A 20,744-nucleotide genomic window follows, 5' to 3' on the forward strand; every position below is an offset into this window, starting at 1 on the left:
TTTTCGGCTTCCTGATGGATGTTTCCTCCTGTCTCGACGACGACGGCGTCTCACCGCGAATTGTTGAGCGCAAGGTGAGAATGCGCTTTATTTTTGGACAACACGCGCTAGGAGACCGCTACGAAAATCTGGAAAGCCGATGTGTTCGTCTTTTAATAGCACGTTGCATCCTGGTCTGGCTTCGACGCCTACTGCGGACCCGAAAAATAAGTGTCCACATAAATCGCCCTGGTAAACCGTTTAAACGAATTGCTCATTGAAAAATATGCAATCGCGCGATCTTTCTCTTATTTCTCTTATTTATTTTCATTTATTTTCCCTTGTTTATTTGGAACGCCGATGAACGCGGCGTGGAATGGTCAGGCCGTTTTTGTGTGAAAAGAAACGAAGTGGTGATAGACAGAGAAGCGGGTTGAACAAAAGAGAGCTCTATTAATAGCTGATTGGTTAGCAGTTATATAAAGAATCTGGAACGTCAAAATAAAATTAACGGTTTCAGTAAATCTACCCTGTAGAATTTTTTCTGACGTTGTTATACATACGTACGTATTTTACGATCCAGATTTGCATACGCGATGTTCTTCGTTAAGCTCACCCATATACCACTTTGTCTATCAATCTCCTTTAAACGACATAACGTCGATATTCTATCATTTTATTATCCCACGTGCCAGGCTATATTTTTATATTTTGCTGGATCTAAAAATTTCCTCGGCCAGGTCGATACGAGACGTATCGTGGCGGAACTCCCGGGGGACGAGCGGTTTACCAGCGCCGATACACAATACGATCGGAAATGTTTTCCCATTGAGGCTCTTTTAATTTTATGACACTTTCATTACACGGGCTGCTGCGACTGTTCCATTTGCGGCCGATGAAAGAGCCCGCGATGCGCTTCGTCGATGAACATCGGCCGCGAACAAAGCTCGAGAACCGATCCGGTCTCCGTTTTTATCGACCAGTTACGTTATCAAACGGCAAACAAGAAGCAAACACGTTGCTCTCCCCACCCCATCGGTTTTTTCGTCGACGCATTTTTCACCATTTTTTTTTTATTTCCTTTTGATTTTCCCCATTTTTCGTTCGTTCGAATAAATTCCCATGCATTACGGTCGATTCTCGTTAGCACGATAGGGAACAATGGATAGAAAAACGCGGCTAGGGAGGCCGTGGGGAAAAATTATCCTCTCGCGAATTTTCCAAGCTACCTCGTTGCTATCAGTTTGCTATAGCAGGCAAATTTAATTGGAGGGATCTCCGGAGCGCGAGAATCTTTCGTTCTCGGAAAGTATCGAGTGCCTTCGAGTAGCATGATTCGTTGGAAAAATTCGGAATCGCCGACTGATTTTCACGAGGAATTTTCTCGCGAACGATTTACCAGAGAGATACGTATATCGTTGGGCGAAAATGGATACGCCTGGCTGCCTCTATCTCTCTCGTGATTCCCTGGCGGCTTTGGTAATTATCGACCAGCGATTCCGTTAGCCCGCTCAAGCGGATTATTTACGATTGCCGTTTCATCGACGGCGATCGGCTTTAAGACGAGCTTAACGCGCGCGTTTAAGTGGCAGATATTCTCGCGGCGTTCGCGCTTCTCTAAAGATAGCACTAGTGATCCATGTGTTCTTGCTAGATTCTAAACTCGTTCTGCCGTCGCGTGTCCCGGTAGTCCGCGACAAATAAGAGACTCATCCCGCGATCGGAATGTTCTCCTTGAACTACGGATTCGTTTCCGTTCAATTTCATTTCCACTCTTATCCATAATGCGTTAGAACGGCCAATATGGTGAAATGGTTTCCGGTAATATTTACTGGTTTGACGAGCTTCGATCCGGAGATTTAGCAAGCAGATTTAGGTTCGCGACGTATGAAAATATTTTGCTAAATAGTTCTTGATTTAGCGTGTTATCTTAGCTAGTTCTAGAATTCCCCGTCGTATCGTATTCTATTTAAACACAGAGACCGTCTCGTACGGAATTTGCTTCGCTTGATCATCAGGCGACAAAACTTGTTGGATAGCTAAACTTTATACATAGAATAATTAAATACTTCGACTCTGAGTGTGCTTGCTTTAACATTAGAACTGCCAAACTTGCCAAAATCTTTTGTTTTTGCAATTACTATAGACACCCGAGTTCCTTTGGCAAAACTAATGACTTCTATTGAAACAGAAACGTAATTATAAATACCTACGTATCTTCATTACACCGGTTTAATTATAAACATCTACGTACAATATCTTCGGATATGTAATGTAGGTTAGTAGTTCTAGCGTTAACGCGCAGCTTTAGTCAAATTTCAGTTTCCTTGGCTACGGTCAGGAAAATGTGTCAGTTTCGAATTTACTACGACGAAGTATGAACAGATTCGCAAAGTGGTTCGCGATGAACCTCGATTTTTCTTACAAAATAATCTGTCTATACGGAGCGACGACAGCGAACGAAGGAACGAATACGAAACGTCTAAAGTTAATGAGATCGTTCGACAGGGAGGAACGATCAATCGCGCGGTGTCGTGTCGCGTCGAGCATTGGAAAATATATGCTGCCGCGGAGAAATGACACAACCTAATTAATTTTAGTCCGTCGACGAAACAGTCGTGGAGAAACCGGTGCAGCGTCGACGAAAGATATATCGAGGTTCGCGACCAACACGGCGTTTCTATTATTACTACGGTAAAGTATACGCGTTGAAGCTAACGAACCGCCCAATCGTGCGACAAAGTTGACGACGCGTTTCAAAACACGGATGCGAAACGATCGACGTTGGGTATTCGAGTATTCGAATCGTAAAAAGTTTAGAGGATTTTTAGTATCCAATAAAGAACAATCGTAAAAACGATCTCATGGTCACTTAAATGATTTTTGTTTTCGGAGTTCTCGTATCCTTGAAACTGCCGCAATGGTCGCCATTCCGCAACCATAAGCCGTTACTTTACTTTCAGTGCTTTACCCCGTGCTTCAACCGTGGAAAATATCCTCCTCTTTTCTTTTTTTCCCCAGCCACGACTGTTAGCGAGGCTGCATTGAACGAGTTACGTGTTTTCTCTTTCGCTCGCGCACGTTCAGAGACGATAACGAAGCTTTATGTATTTAAAGTGAGATGAAATTAACTCGGCATCGCGTTTATGTGGATTATTAATGAAACAGGGGAAAACAGAGTGGATTTTTCTTAAGAAAAATTAAAGAAGCACGTAACGACAGTGCGATGTGCTTCGCCGCCGGAAGTATGTCGTTCCGCAACGCGAAACTCGTTTTAAACGAATTACTCGACGCGATCGGTTTTCCAAAGTTCATTAAGCCATTTTCACGGTAGGTTTTAATGCACCTTGGTACAGGTACACGCACGTACACTGAATCTATTCTGTCGTATCTATGGTTACATGCGAGCATGTCGAATAATCTTTGGCAACCAGTGTCTTGATTGGAATTAATCGAGTCGCAAAACGTTTCAGATTCTTTCTCATAATGGATATTCCGTCGTCTGAGGCTTTGAATCGTTAAAGTCCTTTACGAAGTCCGTAGAGAGGGACAATTCTTCCCACTGTAATCGTAAATCTGTAATTAATTAACATTTAATAACATTACCGCCTCGTAGTTTCATAGTTCGATCGTCGTATATCTTTTTCCGACTTTCTGCTCTCTCGCTCAAGGACATCAATTTTCCCGTAATCGTCGCGATACGATCGTCCAAATTGTTCTCGCTCGGGCGAAACCAGATGTCGCGAAAATAAACCGTTCTGGAGTCATTCGCTAATCGAGCGTGTAATTCCCCTAAAATTTTAAGCTTTACGGAACGTCTTTGCTCCTTTGCCCAACGATGAAAAATGATGTCAGAGAGAAACGGAAAAATCAAGAGACGGTAGCAATTCTCTCAATGGTTGGGTTCGGATAAAAATTTTAATGCGAATAGTCGTCGTTCGATCTACTTTACTCGGAGATGCATTTCCGTTTCAATGGTCTTCGATCGGTTTGATCGCGTCTCGAGGCAGAAAAGTTATCGTATTTTAGGAAACTCCGAAAAAAAAGGGGAAAAAATTAAGAAAGGAGAACGAAACGAGAAGAGGAACTTCTTTGGAGCGGGGTTGAAGTTTCAGTTGTCGGTGCTTGTCCGCTCAAAGACGGAACGATCGAATTCGTCGGTGTGGAAAAGCAGTTCTCTCTGCTGCGCTTGTCTGCCCCTTCGACGATCCTCGTTTCTTTGATTCGAGGGGAGGACGAATAAAGAAATCAGGTCGGGATCGTGGAGGTTGCCGACTAACCTTCTCCTTTCCTTCTAATTCGAAGAACGTGCGCGGCACGATTTACGGGGTAATTATATCCGGCGTCTTTTTTTCAACTTTCCATTAATTCCAGGAGAAAAAGCCTGGCAACCCGATCGTTCGTTCTCCAATAAGCTGCGAACGCGTTTACCCTTATTTTACGATCTGCTCGATCGTGGGTATGGTCGATTATTACGAGCTTATTTCTTAAGGAACGAACATTGTCGTTGGAGAGGTTCGTTCGCGAGGAATTGATCGAAGCTGGTGTTTTCAGCGTCTTTAAAGTAGGTAAATTAAATTGAAAAATTCTGAATAGCATGGAACATTATACGAGAAGTTCTTGAAAATTTGCAAATCGCATTTCTCTGACTGCAAGTTTCTTTCGACGAGAACACGAAGGTAATCCGGTGTCTTCGTGGAAATGACTTGGAAAGTCGAGTGCAGTTTAATTAACTTTTAATACGGTCAGAAGGTTCTCAACGCTTTTTGCCCCATCGATTTCGTCGAGCAGACCGATCGCCAGTTTCTACTCGTCGACAAAAACCGGTAGCCAGCCGTGCTTAGTTATTTTCTCGTTCATTGTGAACAGCACTAAAGAAGAACTTGTCCGTGAAAACACGTGTCGTCCTTGTTAACGATGCTACAGCTGCATGGAAGTGGAAAATATTCAACTAGTACCACAGATGAAATATAAGCTAGATTTATCATACGAGGCGATTTTGTTCCACATTTACCTTCGTATATCAAGCAAGACAATAGATCCCTCTGTACCATTTTGTGTCAGCACACAAGTTCAAACCATTCTATGTTAGAAATGTAAAATTCTAACGCTTAATGAGGCAATTCATACGCGGCGACGTTATACAAAGGAGAAAGCTTATCGCCCATTTGATAGGAAAGTTGCAATTGGAACGAAAATCCAGATCCCGAAATACTAAAGAAAAAGAAAATAAACACTGGATGAAAAGCTTTTGCGCAAGCTGGCACGTTTCCGCAAACGATAAACAACGGCGCGTGATCGGATTGCTAAATAAATCGAAAGTCGATCGATCGTTGGGTGAGAGAGGCAAACGAAGAAACGGAATGGCTGAACCGGATCTATTCCGACGGTGATAATTCGGTCGATTTCCATGTTTTTGCTCGGCCGTATTACCACTATTTTCTAAGTGGCATCTCGTTCGAAAAGCGTCGCTCGAGCGAGCGTAATATGGAACATCGCCAGCGGGCCAATCCTCGATCGTAGTCGCTCTCAGCAGACCCCGGGCCGCTTTATCGAATTATGTCGCAGTTTCCTGGGGTCCTTCCGGGACATGCACGTCGTCGTTTCGTTCCATCCCGCGGGATCTGGATGCCGGCGTGCCGTCAACTAATTCGGCATACATCGTTGGAACACGTCGACCCGGATCGCGGTCGCCTCCTGGATTTTCATAGCCTCGCCGAACGTTTGCCCGATTTGCTCGATTCCTCATCTTGCCTTCTCTAACTTCTCCCTCTCTATTTCTCTGTTAGTTGACCTCGTCCAATTAAAAGCAGCGTGGTGACCCTCGAAACCGGCATTAGTGAAATCGTTCCTTGAATGTTTGATGAACGATCTGGCTTCTGCAGTGATTGTTTCTAGTCTAAAACTGTTCTGGGTCTATGTCGTGAGGATATCGTGTTCTTTGATCTACAGTAATACTCCATTTATGGGAAGAACATTTTAATTAATATCTGATTATATGATCGAATCCACGTTCACGAACACGAATTCATATTAGTCGAGTTAAAAATTACGAGTGACAAGAAAACTCAGCAAATTCCTACTGTATGAACCGTTGCTTTCTCGATCGACTTACATCGATGAAGTTGTACCGTACCGAAGCTGAAATAAGACTCAGACCAATGTTTAATAAACATTGAATGATTTATTCAGAAAACAGATCAACAAAGATCGACCTTCCACGCTTGCCAGGACCATAGCTTGTAGCATTTGCGGAATAATTCAAGTGTCTTTCTTCGGCCAGCCAGCCAACTTGTACGAGCTCCGATGAATTGCTTGGTCGGTGGATTTGCAAAGCGGGAGTAACGAGCGCCGCCTTCGTCGCTCGCCAATTAGTATACACGGTTCTCTTTTTAATAATGCAGCGGCCTACATATGCGGCTCGTATGCTGCAACCAGCCGTAATTACGTGGAAACCGCCGGCCACTAATGCGTGCCGGCACAAATACGTTACGACCGCGGGAATCCATGCTTATCGCCCCTTTAGCAGCCCCCAGCTTTCAATGATTCCTGTCTTTGTTTTGCGCTCCCCTCTCTGATGAATAGCACCAGGGCTCGACTGCATCGATAAACCTCTAATACCCTTTGTGATTTTCTCGTGCAGCTCCTTTTTCTTCTTTTCCTCCTCGCACCAGCTAAACTACGTTTTCCTCTGATCATATTTTTTGTCAAGTTTGCCGATTTATCGGCGTGGGTAAGCAATTTATTTTAAGAAAGTGGTTGATGGTGTTTTTAGACGAGTAGATTTACTCGATAAAAGAATTTTAATGCTACAAATATTTGATGAAATATACAAATCTTCTTCAAATTCTCATTCATATGGAAATTTAGGCGCGAGACCTTCTCGGTATTCACGCGAGTTTATCGAAAACGAAGGAAATGGAAAGTTCGCTAAGATTCAAGGGTCGTGCGAATTTCTTCTCCAATATGTTTCTATTTCCGTAGCTATCGGCATGTCTGCTATAAAATTTCACTCAGGACCGAAAGAATTCCAAATTTTCAGCACGATCCACTATCTGCTACCCTATTCGAGCTGACGGTTCATTGTCCTTTTCTTGTGTCAAAGTTTCCCTTTTCAAGTTTCTCCGTTTCTTCTGATGTCTCGTTGGGACGAGTAGCCCTCAGCTCTCAGAAGCCGACTGGAAACGCCGATTGTATCTGTCACCGAGTGCCATTCGATGAAATGCCAATAAATTCACCAAAGTTTGACAATCGAATTTTGTGCCCGGCGGTTTTATTTATTTGAAAGGCACTTCGTTCCTTCAAGCTTCGATCGTGCGATCGGTTTGCGTGGCTACGTGAACGTGACGTTTCCAATTTGCCCGGCCATTTCCCAATTTTTCGAGGCTTTATAAAAATCGAGACGCGATCGTCGATCAGTCATTAACGGCACATCGATTTAACCCAACTACTTTTCCCAGGGTCACGTGAAAATTGTGTCGAGTATGGCTGCACCGAGCGAAGAAAGTGTTGGTGAATTTATCGCAATTTTTCATAGTATGCGAGGCGCACCTGTTTAAGAAATATGAATGAGCTAGATTATTCCGTGGGAATATAGGCACCTGACGACAGAAACCATACGGTCGATCGTATCTTCCACGGAAAAATGGCCTCGTATAGTCCCACCAAATCATCATTCAGATGAGGACGCTTGGAAAAAGTACGCCTATATTCGTTATAGGCGTGTACGTTATTTTTTATTTTTCGTTATTTTTTGACCATACATCCGGACTCTGAAATTGCTTGTCGTTCCCTCGACAATATCAATCAGACTGTTCGATTTATCATTCTTTTATTTAAATGAAGCTTCGTTCGTGCCTCTCTCCTCGGCGTTATCGATCATTTTTCAATTAAGCACCTCCTTCATCCTCAACGGACGACCAATTCTCCTCTCGAAATTTCACCGAGTTTCCCCATTTCGCATCGCTAATTCGATAAATTACTTGATTCCATTTCGAAATTTTAGAGATCATTCGCTTTATTGCGTTATATTTATGTTTTATCGAATACCCGCTAGTTTCAGCGCGAATCTATTCATTCTTTTTCAATTTAATTTTGATCAACGTCACTCGTCAAAATTGTTCCGCGTCCCCATTTCGACGGTCACGTATAAATCCCTCGTTTGCATTTTGAACAGTTTAATATCCCCGCTGACAGCCGCACATTTTATTCCTTTATTATTTCATTGTTTATAAATGTATAACGGTTGCCATTTCCTATTAAAAAATAAAATCCGGATGCTGCGCGATGCGTTGTTCCAGCTTTGAACATGGAATTATAAACGCCGATGCGCCGAGACAGTTCGAGTGAATTTTCACTCGTGCAGTGGAATAAGACGTCATAGTCAGACATCGCGTTGCCAGGCCTCTGTCAAGCAGACTCGACGTTTGCGGTGCAAGCTTGCGGCGTTGCTTGCCTCCGCGAGACAGGACATTAAGCACGACTAGTTCATATACAGTGCGCGGCGTCTGTATCGATTTTACTATATTCTTCTTCTCCTTAGTCAACGGATCGAGACGTCTACGATCCTGCTACAAACATTCCAGTTGCCAAGTTTTCTCGCTCGACTTGCCCGATTTCATTTGGAACATTTAGGAGATCTTTTGGAAGCAGATTTCGTTTTACTAAAATAATTTCTCGCCCGAGGTAAAACAAAAGGGTGAGTTTGAAAAAAGGGGGTGAAAGAGGAAAGAGGTCGATAAAAAATGCACGGTTGGTGTAATTTCCGACTGAAAAATTGAAACAGTCAGCCAATGTGAATTTGAACTGTATCAACCCGTGAAAAGCATCGAGGGGGATGGGCAACCACGTTTTGGGGCACGTATAGCCGTAGAAAAGTTTTATCGTGGTATGCTCGACGAGAAAAGCCGCTCGTAATCTTTACGGGATATCGTGAATTTGTCGTTTTTCCCTTCTTCTTTCTTCCTTTGCCCGTTTTCTTTTATCCGTTTAATGCAATCCACAAAAAATTGAAATTGAAAGTGTAACGCTCGGAATGAGGCTTCGTAGCTACTTTCGCGAATGCACCAACTTTTCCCCTGCAAAGTTTCATTCCTCGTTTCTTCTCTTCTCTTTTCTGCTATCGACGCGAAAATCACGATGCAAATTATTTTATAAATCGTGCCAGCGGTGGTTCATAGCGATACTCGCGGTCGTGAAACAACTATGTAATTATGCAGACAGCGGGGCAGAAATTTTCCAATTAAACGCGTTCCTGGAGATGGTTAAAAAGTAGGAACAAAGTTTCTTTCGTACTTGGATAATTTCGACCCATTTCTTACGCTGTTTCTAACACCAATTATAACGATTCGCAGTTCTACAAGACTTTGTTAAGTTACAGACGGTTAGTATGCAATCTCAGAGTTTGTCAACTGCAACGGCTTGCACTAGAAATGTTTTTGATATAACCGAGCGAAAGGATATCGAGAAATGCAACAAATACGCAACAAAGTGTGGTTGACAAGTAGGAGTAAGGTTTACGTGGGAAAAATATCGAGTGAAGGGAAACGGTCCGTCTATCGTCAGACAGGAGCTATGTTCCTTTATAGCTCCGACTCGCATTCGTTCTTTGAAAAATGATTTCGAGCAGAAGGTAGTCGATTTATTCGAAAGTTTCTGCGACTGTGTCAATGATTATTGCGTTCTCATTTATCTTTCGTCAAAGATACTAGTAACGCAAGTTTTTCAACGTGTCTTAAACGTAGATTTATTAAACACCAATTTATCAGTCTATTATTGTATTACAGATTATAAGATAATTTATAATATTAATAAATTGGAATTGCTTGTGTGTTACAGGTACGGTGACATGGTTCCGAAAACGATCGCGGGAAAAATCGTGGGGGGTGTATGCTCTCTCAGCGGTGTCCTTGTGATCGCTTTACCGGTGCCTGTTATCGTCAGTAATTTCAGCCGAATATATCACCAGAATCAGCGGGCTGACAAGCGAAAGGCGCAAAGGGTGAGTGTGATTTTTTTACGCGTCTCCTTATCGATACGATACACCCGATCCACACATATATCGTCGTATTGAAAATGGCGCGCCGATTCGTCGTTAGAATCGTGGGCCATCTATCCTCGCGTTGTTAATCTGTTATCGGTAACGCGTGTTATCGCGAACGAGCTTGGTTCGGTCGAAATTTAATTCGACCTTAATTCCGGCCCGATCTAGCTGTAATTCAACGAACCGTCGATGAGTAGAACGATTCGAAAACGGATCCGATTAACGTTAATTTACGTCTTATGGAAATGGAGATTTTATTTTTATTCGAACGCACTAAAAATGAAAGTTGGGAGGGAAGTTTCGACAGAGATTTCCGTGCCGTAAAGGATGATAAAGGAACAGATCGCGCGTCTTGGTGTATCGTGGACGCGCTTAAGTACGCGATTCGTGTTTCGCGATATGTTTTCGTCCGTTTTTCTCGTATATACATACGCCTGGCGTATCCACAAATAGCTGTGTCACTATTCGCGCCACGGACTGTTCACTTTATTCTGGTACACTGGATATCGATATTGTTGGATGTTGTCTTTGGACCTAGTTGCCCGGCCCCAAGGCCATAGCATGGCAAACTTTCAAACAGACATCGAGGATTTTCCTCCTTGTACCTCCGTTGGTCACGATACACGGGCGATTTTGATATTTTCAATTCGACCGCTGTATTTCACACTTCAACGTCCGCTGCTGTATTCATCCGTGATATCTAACGATCGATCGAACGACAATTTAAAATTCACTCGTAGAAGATAGGATTAAAGTTAGAGAAAGTTTTGGTTTCGATATCAGAGACGAGATATTTTACAGGCAAAATGTAAATGTTGGGTCAACCACCTGGTGGATTTAAGCTTCTGTTCCTTGCAGCACCGGTGTTCTCCCTGAACGGACATTACGATTAATTTTGCCAAAGGTCATCTTTACCAACGCGAGTCTTTCTGCCAAAAGGTTCTGCTTTCGCTTAGTTTCAATTTCACCTTCGAATATAAATAGACCATCTCTGTTTACGATGATCCGACAATTTCCGAGAAATTGCGGTGTCTAATTCAAAGTGCGGCCGTTGAGCGTTCTCCATTGCAACCGCGTAATGACGAAAGTTAATTCGACGTTATATAATCCGATCGAATTGGGCTATATCGTCGTGCTGTGTGGTTATCTTACTGGGTGTCACTGGTAGCCAGGAATGCGACCAATCGATTAGAACGGGCCGAGTTCATGGCTGAAGAAAATGGAGTAGGTGAGAGTATTTCGACGTAGAAAGACAGCTGTTGAAATTCCTGATTTCTTTCGGGTATTTTCAAGCTACTGAATTTCTATGAATCGCCTATGAAAATAGAAAGAAGCAAAAATAACGTTTCGATTTAAATTCAACAACCTGTTTCACGGGAATCAATGCTCGACCGAGTCCTACTTCTCGACTAGTCTTTCTGGATTCTCCCGATGCCCGATTTAGCTCTCGAACAGAAATAGTCTAGTCGTTGCATTGTCTAGCTTCTATTTTCACGCGGTACGAGTGTTGAAGATTTTCTCGGCACGTTGTACTACCGCAATGTTTCCTCTATTTACAAGGACGTCGCGGTAACCGGCCAGGATATTGCTTCGTTAATTAATCGTATTCCATCAATTGTTCGAATTGATTGTGCAAAGTAGCTTGCTTCTTAGCTCTTAGCGTAATAGTGTTGTAAAAATGTTTGTATCACACTTACATTGCACGATGAAAAGGGACGATAGCCGGAGTTGCCTAGAAATATACGTTCCTCGATAATTGTCCGACAGCATCGCGTTCTATAATCAGCTAGAACAACGCTATCGTATTTTAATCGCCGGAAACAAGAAAATTAACGACGTTGTTCTGTTAGGATCTAAAAAAGGACGCGAACGAGTAACCCGTCGGTATTGAAATTATATTCCGATGAAACCGCGTAGCTATTTTTACTCAGCCACCGATATTTTATTAGCACGAACATCAAAGAACAAGCTCGAGAGGCGCTCCGCTATCGCGGATGCTAATGACGGCTACGATTGGCTTTACTTGCCTGGGGCCTTTAATCGTCAAATGGAAGTCACCGATTATCCTCGATGCTTTCGTTTTCCGACTCGCTAAACCGGTCAATTTGATCGAGCACCCATTAAGCCTTGAATACATTTTCATTCGAGCCGCCCACGATTTATCTTTGTATGCGGAGCCCCACTATTTCCTCCCTGGAGCAGTTACCTGCAATTGTTCTCGTTAAAGTTGAAGAGACCATCGAGCGTCTTGACACAAAAATCCCGGTTCGGCCGCGGCCTACGTTTCCTCCGACAAATTGCTCTTGGAAATGTTAAACGGGCCTGCTCGATCGTGCCATTATTTTCGAGTAATCCAACGACTCGCGTGTCGCGTTCAATCAACGCGGATCAAAGGGGAACTAGTCGATTTACCGGCAGTTTCTCAACTCGGGTGTTTCGTGTTATTAGATTTTATTTCCACGATATGTCTGAACGTCGACATGAGCCGGCAATTGTCCCCCTTTTCACTGTCACAAACGACAAGCGCCGCTTGACGAACGACCGTGTAACCTGCCTGGCAGAGTTTAACGCAGAAGTCGGCCAGAAGTGGCGGATTGCGAAAAACCAGTCACCGATTTGTAATTTCTTTTAAACGGCTCGGCGAGATCAGAAATCTTACGGTGGCTCCTCGCGGACAGTTCAGCTCGAGGTTCTAGCGGTAGTTTGGCTTGGCCGACGGCCAGCGGCTACCCTCAGTTCATTACCACTATCCCGTGTTCTCCGAGAGACAGAGACAGCTGGCCGAATAAAGTGGCGGCCAGTATGATCGCGGTCGAGGAACTTCCGGCCGTTCCGCGGGGTTGATTGATGGCGATTGTTGCTCCTCGTCGTCGCGTCGTTCGCTAAAGTAGACGATTCTTTCGCGTTAAAGTTGGAAGAATTATAGTGGAGGGTTTGCAAAGTTTTATCGTCCGTATGTTACAAACGTCTGTTGCAATGTCTCGATTACTATTGACTCAGCAGACAAAGTGTGTATTAGCCTCCTCGAGACACAGGAAACAGAGGACGAAGCGTTTCGTGATACAGAAAATTTCCGCGCTATATCAGCCGCTAATTTTTCAATTATTCAAATACACATTTAACGAATGTATTATGTTTGGAGCGGAACATTTCGAACTTTCTGTAATTACAAACGACTATCACGATTATATCGATATATTTTGAAACGACTCAAACTTGTGCAATTTTGTGCCGTTAGCTATTCGAAAACCTTAATATCTTCTTACACAGTTTCATTTTACGAGCATCAGGGGCACAACTCTCGAACCGTCTGACAAAACTCTGCATATCCGATTCTCGTTTCGCTAAATACCGTTCTTTGAGCGCAGTCAAATCGACGAAACGAAGTCGATGGAAAAACCACAGGCAACTGCCGGGCCGCATTAAGGCGCGCGAAATTCACCGAGTCGAAGATCAACGGAGAAGTTTTTGCAAATTAGGAGGCGGGGAGGACAGTTTCCCGACAATTCGCAGTCCTGAAATCAGAGCTCGCTTTCTTTCGCGGCCCGGTCAAATCTGCAATGCAGATACATCGCATCTACATATGCATGGCCACGTTCGTTCTGATTCGCGGTTTCGGACACTGACGGATCCTTCCTTTTCTCTACATCTCCCCCGCCCTTTCTGCCTTTCGTTTTCGTCACGTTGCCGGTCGGGAACGAGTTCCGATTTTAGAACAACTGCCACCAACTTTTGATATTGTGTCTGTTGTTCGTTCCGTACCATCGTCTGCTTTAACGCGAATTTCACCGAGCTAGACAACTGTCGATCTTTGCAGTTTTCAACGATAAGATGGAAAGAATAAAATTGTCTTTGTGGCAGTCGTATTTTCAGCCGAATCGTATGGAATATTTTTTGGGTTTAAATTTTATTTTGGTTACGTGGTGAGGATTAAACGATACAAGGGAGAACGTGGAATCCGAGCGAACGTAACTTTGCGAAGGAAGTTGGAAAATCGTCAAAGTAGCTTATCGATAGCATTAACGTGAACGGAAGTGTAATGATATCGGATGGACGTTCGTACCATGCAAATAAATAGATTGGACGGGAAACCTACAAGTCCGACGAAGTTGTCCATTTTATACCAGCGATCTAACCTTCGAGATCGATTTTGCACGTAGCACCCGAGTTCAGTCGGCTAAGGATAAACAAATATTTGAGAGAAGCTTCCATAAGTAAACAGTTGCCACGGTGAAGTTTCTCTGTCGTGAAACGAACTCCGCATTTTCGCGGCAACTTGATCGGCCGTTCTATAAATTTCGGTTTTTCATGAAATATGAATACATAAAAATATCTCTTTCATATCGTCGTATCGTAAGAGTAGAAAATCCTAGAGAGCGTAGAAGGAAAGAATCCGAGGTAATTTCTCGGTAGGAATTATAAGAATACCGAAATGCGCTAGGAAAATCGTCGCTATTCAGCATTTTCTATATGGAACGCCATCAACGAGGATTTGATCCTCTATTCGAGCGAAACGATATCGAAAAACGATCGCAATATCGAAAATCAAGGTAGAAAGAACAGTGAGCATAATCGAGAGAGAAAGAGAGAGAGAGAGAGAGAGAGAGAGAGAGAGAGAGAGATAAAGAAGAAAAATTATGTGGAATATGGAAGCGTCGTGGCGTCGTCTTTTTGCTGGCCGTTCGTGAATAAACGAAAGACAATGATGAGAGGCCACGAGATTCACCGCATAAATGTAATTAAACGTGCGAACGAGTTGGGATCGCGTTAACTTTCGCGGGATATTATTTCACGGCTATCTTCTTCGCTGCTCGAATCTCGAGAACTTTCTTCCTTCTTCGCTTATTTTCTACGGCGCAACCGTGACTTCCCTTCGTTTCAGCATCAAATTATTTTACTCGAAGATCGACTTTCTTCTTCCGATTGCTACGATGATTTTTAGAAGAAACTTTTCGAAGCAGTCGTTAGGATGGTTTACGATTATCGAGGGGTTTAACGCTTTTAGAGCCATTAAATGTGCTCGAAGCAGCCCGGTGAGATGCAAATAATCCGTAACCTGGTTGGAGTGTTTAAATGATTTTTATTGCACGGAGAATTGCACTCACGGTCGTTTGAAATCAGTTTGAATAGAACTTATTCCAATGCTGTGGTAATAAACGATTTCGTTTTGGAAAAATGTTGTGTCGCCTGGTCTGACCAGTGACGGACGTTTTCGCTTGTCTCGCGAGGACTTCTCTTTCGAATGGAACTCTTACGAACGAGAAAACTTACACTAAAAGATACCGTAATACCAAAGAGAGATATCTGGATACTCTTTTTTGCTTGAAACGAGAGGAACGTCGACATCTCCATTATCCCAGGATTCTTCGTCCAAAGGTCTTTTAAAATCCTTCGCGTGGTTCAGATGAAATATTTCGTTTCTCCGAGCGCCCTTTGCTCCAGTCGTCGACGATTCAAACCGCTCTCCTGCCAGGAATTTCCTTTAGTTCCTCTTTACCACGTATCTCTATTCTCGGGGACGGGCTCTCGGTACGCTTTCTGCCTTTTCCGCTTCGTTGGCCTGGCCAAGAACGCAATGAGCGAGTTTCAAGAAAAAAATAACGAGCAACAAGAGGGTAGAAGCCACCCCCGTGTTCCGAAACGCTTTCGTTTGTTTGCTTGACTCGGTGATCGCCCGGAGCCATCGGTCCTGCCAAGATACCCGTGAAAATCGCTCGCGGTGACTACGGTTGAAAAAGCCGCACGATTGCTTTCGCGCTGTGCTGATTTTCTATCACGAAAAGAGAGAAAGATACGGCCGACTTGCTTTTGTGGAAGCCACTTTTACGCGTCGATTGGTCTAACCTGAGCGGAAACGAAAGATTAGGGGACGGAAGCGTTCTCTGATATCGCTGCTTTGTTTCATTTTTCTGTTTGCTTGATCAACAATTACTTCTTCTTCCGGTTGATTCCCGAATGAACCGACGAACCAAGGGAGCAGATATTTTTCGTGCTGTTCGAAATATCGAGGTCGTCGGTTAGGCGAATCCCGAAACGGAACGAAAGGCCAGGAGCGATCGGTTTGTGCCTTATGGTGCAATTTGTCCTATTTGGCATAGCAGCGCGTGCTCGTTAAGCCGTCTCTCCCCGCGGGCAACGACTGGACAATTATTGGCAGACGCTTTGACATTCAAGTCACGGGGAAACGCCTGCGAATATTTACGATGAATGTCGACTGACGAAGATTTACGCCGCGCAGTCAGTAATTAACCCATTTAGTCCTCCGGCATCCGAGTGTAGCAGCCCACCGTTCGATTCGACGAAAGCCGTTGTGTTTTCGGTATTCACGCGGGAATAATGGAAAATCATCGTTCAGGAAGTCGCCAATATCTATCCTTCGTCCTGAGAAATGAAACGATCCTGCCCGTGTGCTTCATTTACCGGGAAATCAGCCACGAGATCGATGAGGTAATCCTCGAGGCGAAGGATTACCGTGAAAGAATGATTGACGCGGAGGCCGATAAAAAGAACTGCCGAAATCTTTTACCGTTCGCACGGCAAGAAAAACAAGCAAAGCATTCGCAGCACGAGGTAGCTCGTTAAACAACCGAAGTGTACTCCGAACGATTCAAGACAGGAAAAGAGAGATCTTTCTGGCGATCTGTCGATCTGTTTCGGTCACGTCGAGGTTGGTATATGGTCATAAACACGGGGAAATATCGATGGTTAGCCCATTTGACGTCATTGGTTCTCTGTTCCATTCGCTCAATCACGACGAGGCTCTGCTCTTCTTTCTCGCCTCGAATACGGTCACGCTATTCTTGAACGCACTAAACACCGATGTACTTCCAAACAGTTTATGCGTTAACCAGTCTCAATAAAGATTAGCCGAGAGAATAGATCGATACCGGGAAGCAGCACGCGTGGTCTCTGCCCCGAAAAGCATCACGTAATCCTACAAACGTACGAGCGCCTTGTCAGCAAACTGTCCGTGGTAGTTTCTAGTCTCGCGGAAAATTTATGGCGAAGGGGATTTCCAAAGGCGAAAAAAAGAACGTCGTCCAGACCAAACTGTTCGGCGTTACGACGATAAAACGTCCACCTCCGCGGTAGTTTTCGCGGCTTCCATTGTTTTTCTTCCAGATTTTTACACACGGTTTTATAAAGGGGCTTTTCTTTAGATTTGATCCTGATTTATGTGTACACACGATCCGCGCCAGTTTCTATGGCAGAATTAGGGAAAAGAGGAGGCGAAATAAGTTATACGAAGATTATTTGTAACGAGAAGAGAATTCCGTCAGTATAGAATTATCGTAGATTTGGATCTATGCAAAGTGTTTGATTCCACTTTCCGATCTTATTCTTCGTTAAAATGTTCAAATTTGGAATTAGGAGCGTCTGAAAGACAATTCCTTGGCTGAATCGGAATGACGAAAATAAATTTGCTTTTCATTTATCGTCAAGTTGATCCAGTTCCGATTCTCTGTGGCTCGAAGTCAATTTCTCCTTTAAAATTTCCATCGAAAATCGAGAAAGTACAAAAACGCGTGTGCTTGATGCGAAAAAGATTTTGAAAAGTGGTTCCGAATTTTAAAAATAACTTCCGCAAACGACCAACGGATGTGTGGAGAGTAAATGAAAAAAGGGAAGAGTGGAAAATCATTGTCAGGGTTCGACGGCGCCTGTCAAGCTGGTTCTCACCTCGTAAAACTCATCGGCATGCGTTTCAGCGGCCACGTACGTTCGATAAATCAAATCGGGCCAGATACTCCGGCTTAAATTACTGCCAACACGCTGTCGTTGCGTTATTACGCCGATAAAACATCGATTTGCGTAGCGTGTGGCTTCTTCGGATCAAAGATCGTTCGGACAACTTAACAAAGAGAGAAAAGCAATTAAAGAAGATCATCATCAGAATTCCAGAGTACAAACAACACGTATGGACAAAGTCCAATTGCTGTTTCAAGGAGGAATATAAACAACTCCTCGTGACGTGAATTTTCTCGAGTTACGACGTTAATTATCGACTGGTAATTAGATGGTTGCTATCGGAAGATCTTTTACGAATCAGTTATATCATGAACGATAATGTCACCTTCGTTTTCGTAATATATAATATATATTGTATAATAATAATATATATATTGCCTTTACTCGAACTCAAATGTTTTGTAATGAACGACACGAGACGTAATTTCCAAGTGAATTTTTAGATCGTTTTTGTTAATCCTTATGCCTCGAATATCGGACCGTTTTATCGTCAAATTCGATAATATTTACCCAAAGGTCTAAGTCTTCGATTCTCAAGTCCTGTTGTTTATCGTAGCTACGATCTTTTACAGCCAACCGAATTTCTGCGAATAATCCAATCGTACGGTCGTAAAATTTGTTTCTTGAATCTCGGACGGCTACGATTCTCGATTCGTTCAAGATTTATCGTGTCCGTTGTTTCTCCCAATCGTTATGTATGTATTTTTCTACCGGCGAAAATCTACAACTTCTCGCTGCTCTGTCTTTTTCTTGCCTCTTCCTTCCGCGCTCGAATCGCGCAGTATTTTCTTGATTTGAACGTACGAGATCCCCTCCAATTTATTTCCAACGCGTTACGCGAATTATCGCGCGTGCTACAACGACGCAAGGCTAATTGGCTAAATGTAGGCTAATTGGCACGTGCCGATACCGATCGGTCGCGAGCAACCACGCAGCGTCGATCGGATATTCGAACGACCCAAAGACGTAAGTCGATTTCAGATACGCTGACCGCAATTTCGCGCACGTGTTTCAAAAATTCCACCGATCCCGGTAAATTGGTACGTGTGCGGTCCGTGGAAACATTTGGGTCGACCCGCAATCCTCGTTCAACCTCGAATCCATCACCACTGATCAATTTTCTGTTTTGAACGGTCTCGATCGCTCGTGTCGAGTTTCCCCCGTTCGCAACTCCGAAAATACAATATAAAGTTTGGTATTGCACCAACTCAGAGTACAACAAGCGTCAGCTCTAAAGTTAGTTTCCCATGCTTCGCTCGCTTTGGATTTCTAATTAATGGCGTTTAATCGCGCGTATCGCGATATCGATAATTAACGCGTCGATGAAAATCGTCTTTGAGTTACTGCACGTACCCTATCGGAATTTTGCCAAATGGCCCCGCAGTTTCCTGTTATTTTAGTCGCGGCGCACAATAAACCGATAACAATGGAATAATTGTGTCTGGGACCGATCGAGAACAGATCGGTTTTTCCTTGGATTTTCGGAAGACAGAGAAGGCATCGAAGTGGTGCGTCCCGCCGAGTTCCTTTGATTCGACCGTTTCCACCACAGCTGGTCGATCACCTTTGTTCCAACTGATATTCGGGATATTACGCAGCCGCGATAAATGTCCCGAGGACAATGGAAGCGCGCCGGAGATTCCACCGAACGGATTAACTTGGCGTGAACTCGGTAAAGGGACTTTTAATTGGAACCCTTTATGCCTCGGTGTGAAAATCGACTTTCAGATCGCATTCAGATGGAAATAAAAGGATATCGGCGACAGGGTGGCTGGTTATTAAAAGAAATTTCAGACAATCCGCTCTTCCTGACTTCTTTAATTCATTTTGTTTCACCGAGGAGAAAGTAATACGTCGTGATGGCTGGAAAGTTCAGACGCGGCTTGAAATCATATTTTACGTGGAAATATTTCAAGCTGCTAATTCGACCGTCTTATTTATACATTTTAATCGTTCGTAGTTATAGCATCAGTTTTAGTTTAGAAACGTCGGAACAGTCGATTATATGGTTGGGAGGGCACATCCATTGTTTCATCCAATTTCAATTAATCCGCGATTATTCGCTGACATCGCTGCTCCTTTTCCAATATTTCTCCGTTGGTCGTGTATCAGCCTCACCGCGCAAATTACAATAGCGCGGAATAAAAATGATATTACATAAATGGACATTAACGCGTTATCGAAGGCGGTACGCAAGTCGGTAGTTTCATGAAAATAGAAAACCTACGGGGTACGATTGCACGGTGGGGAAAAAAGACACGGAATTTATCAGCGTCCAGCAGCGTGGTTCTTGCGAAGGAAGTCGCATAGATTCGAAAACGCATTCATCGCTGACACAATATCGCGCGTACCAACGAGGGGACGAAGTTGCTCTGTGAAACGTATCTCGCGCGTCGCACCGGTTCTCTTTTGGCAAACACCGCGAGATCGAACAATTCCAACAGTGTTCGCGTCTATGTGCTGCACAATGTGATGACGATAACAATTTTTAAAGGTGAAACCACGTCGTTAGCGTGCAAATATTGCGTAGAAATTAACGAGGACCGAATCATTCGTAGGAAAAATTGCTAAAAGTTTAATTCTAACTGCGAACCACTCATGGGATGTAATGGGGTGTAAGTAATCGATCTGATTACGCCTGATTACGGTCGATCTGACCGTTTCAATTACCCACAGCAGTGGCCTTAGACGAGGACCAACCTAAATCTGATTGTCCGTGGACAATGACGCGACGAAAGCAAAGACAAAGTGATCACGTTCGTTAACGATATTAGAAAAGTGGTATATATAATTGAATATATATATATATATTCGTTTAAATCATTGATGTTGTTTGAAACTTCACAGCAAGGAAGCCTGCAGTGATGGCGCGTATTTATTTAAAATGCGCTTGCAACTCGATTATATGCCGGCCTGCATTTGCATACAATTTCAGCTCGTTACGTCGATGAATAATTTCGCTCTCTCGATTTAC

At 43.5% G+C, this 20,744-nt stretch overlaps 1 protein-coding gene across 11 annotated transcripts in view; it reads left to right on the forward strand.

Annotated features, from left to right (window-relative positions):
• The window catches only part of LOC100644319 (potassium voltage-gated channel protein Shal), a 116,664-nt gene that overhangs the window by 29,685 nt on the left and 66,235 nt on the right, over positions 1-20,744 (forward strand). For all 11 annotated transcript variants that reach the window (XM_048406719.1, XM_048406713.1, XM_048406736.1 and 8 more), the window contains exon 2: positions 9,817-9,979. In XM_048406719.1, coding sequence (XP_048262676.1) covers positions 9,817-9,979 — 163 coding nt within the window. The remainder of the gene's footprint in view (positions 1-9,816; positions 9,980-20,744) is intronic.

The sequence above is a fragment of the Bombus terrestris genome, chromosome 1 (assembly GCF_910591885.1).
Source record: "Bombus terrestris chromosome 1, iyBomTerr1.2, whole genome shotgun sequence".
Lineage (NCBI taxonomy): Eukaryota > Metazoa > Arthropoda > Insecta > Hymenoptera > Apidae > Bombus > Bombus terrestris.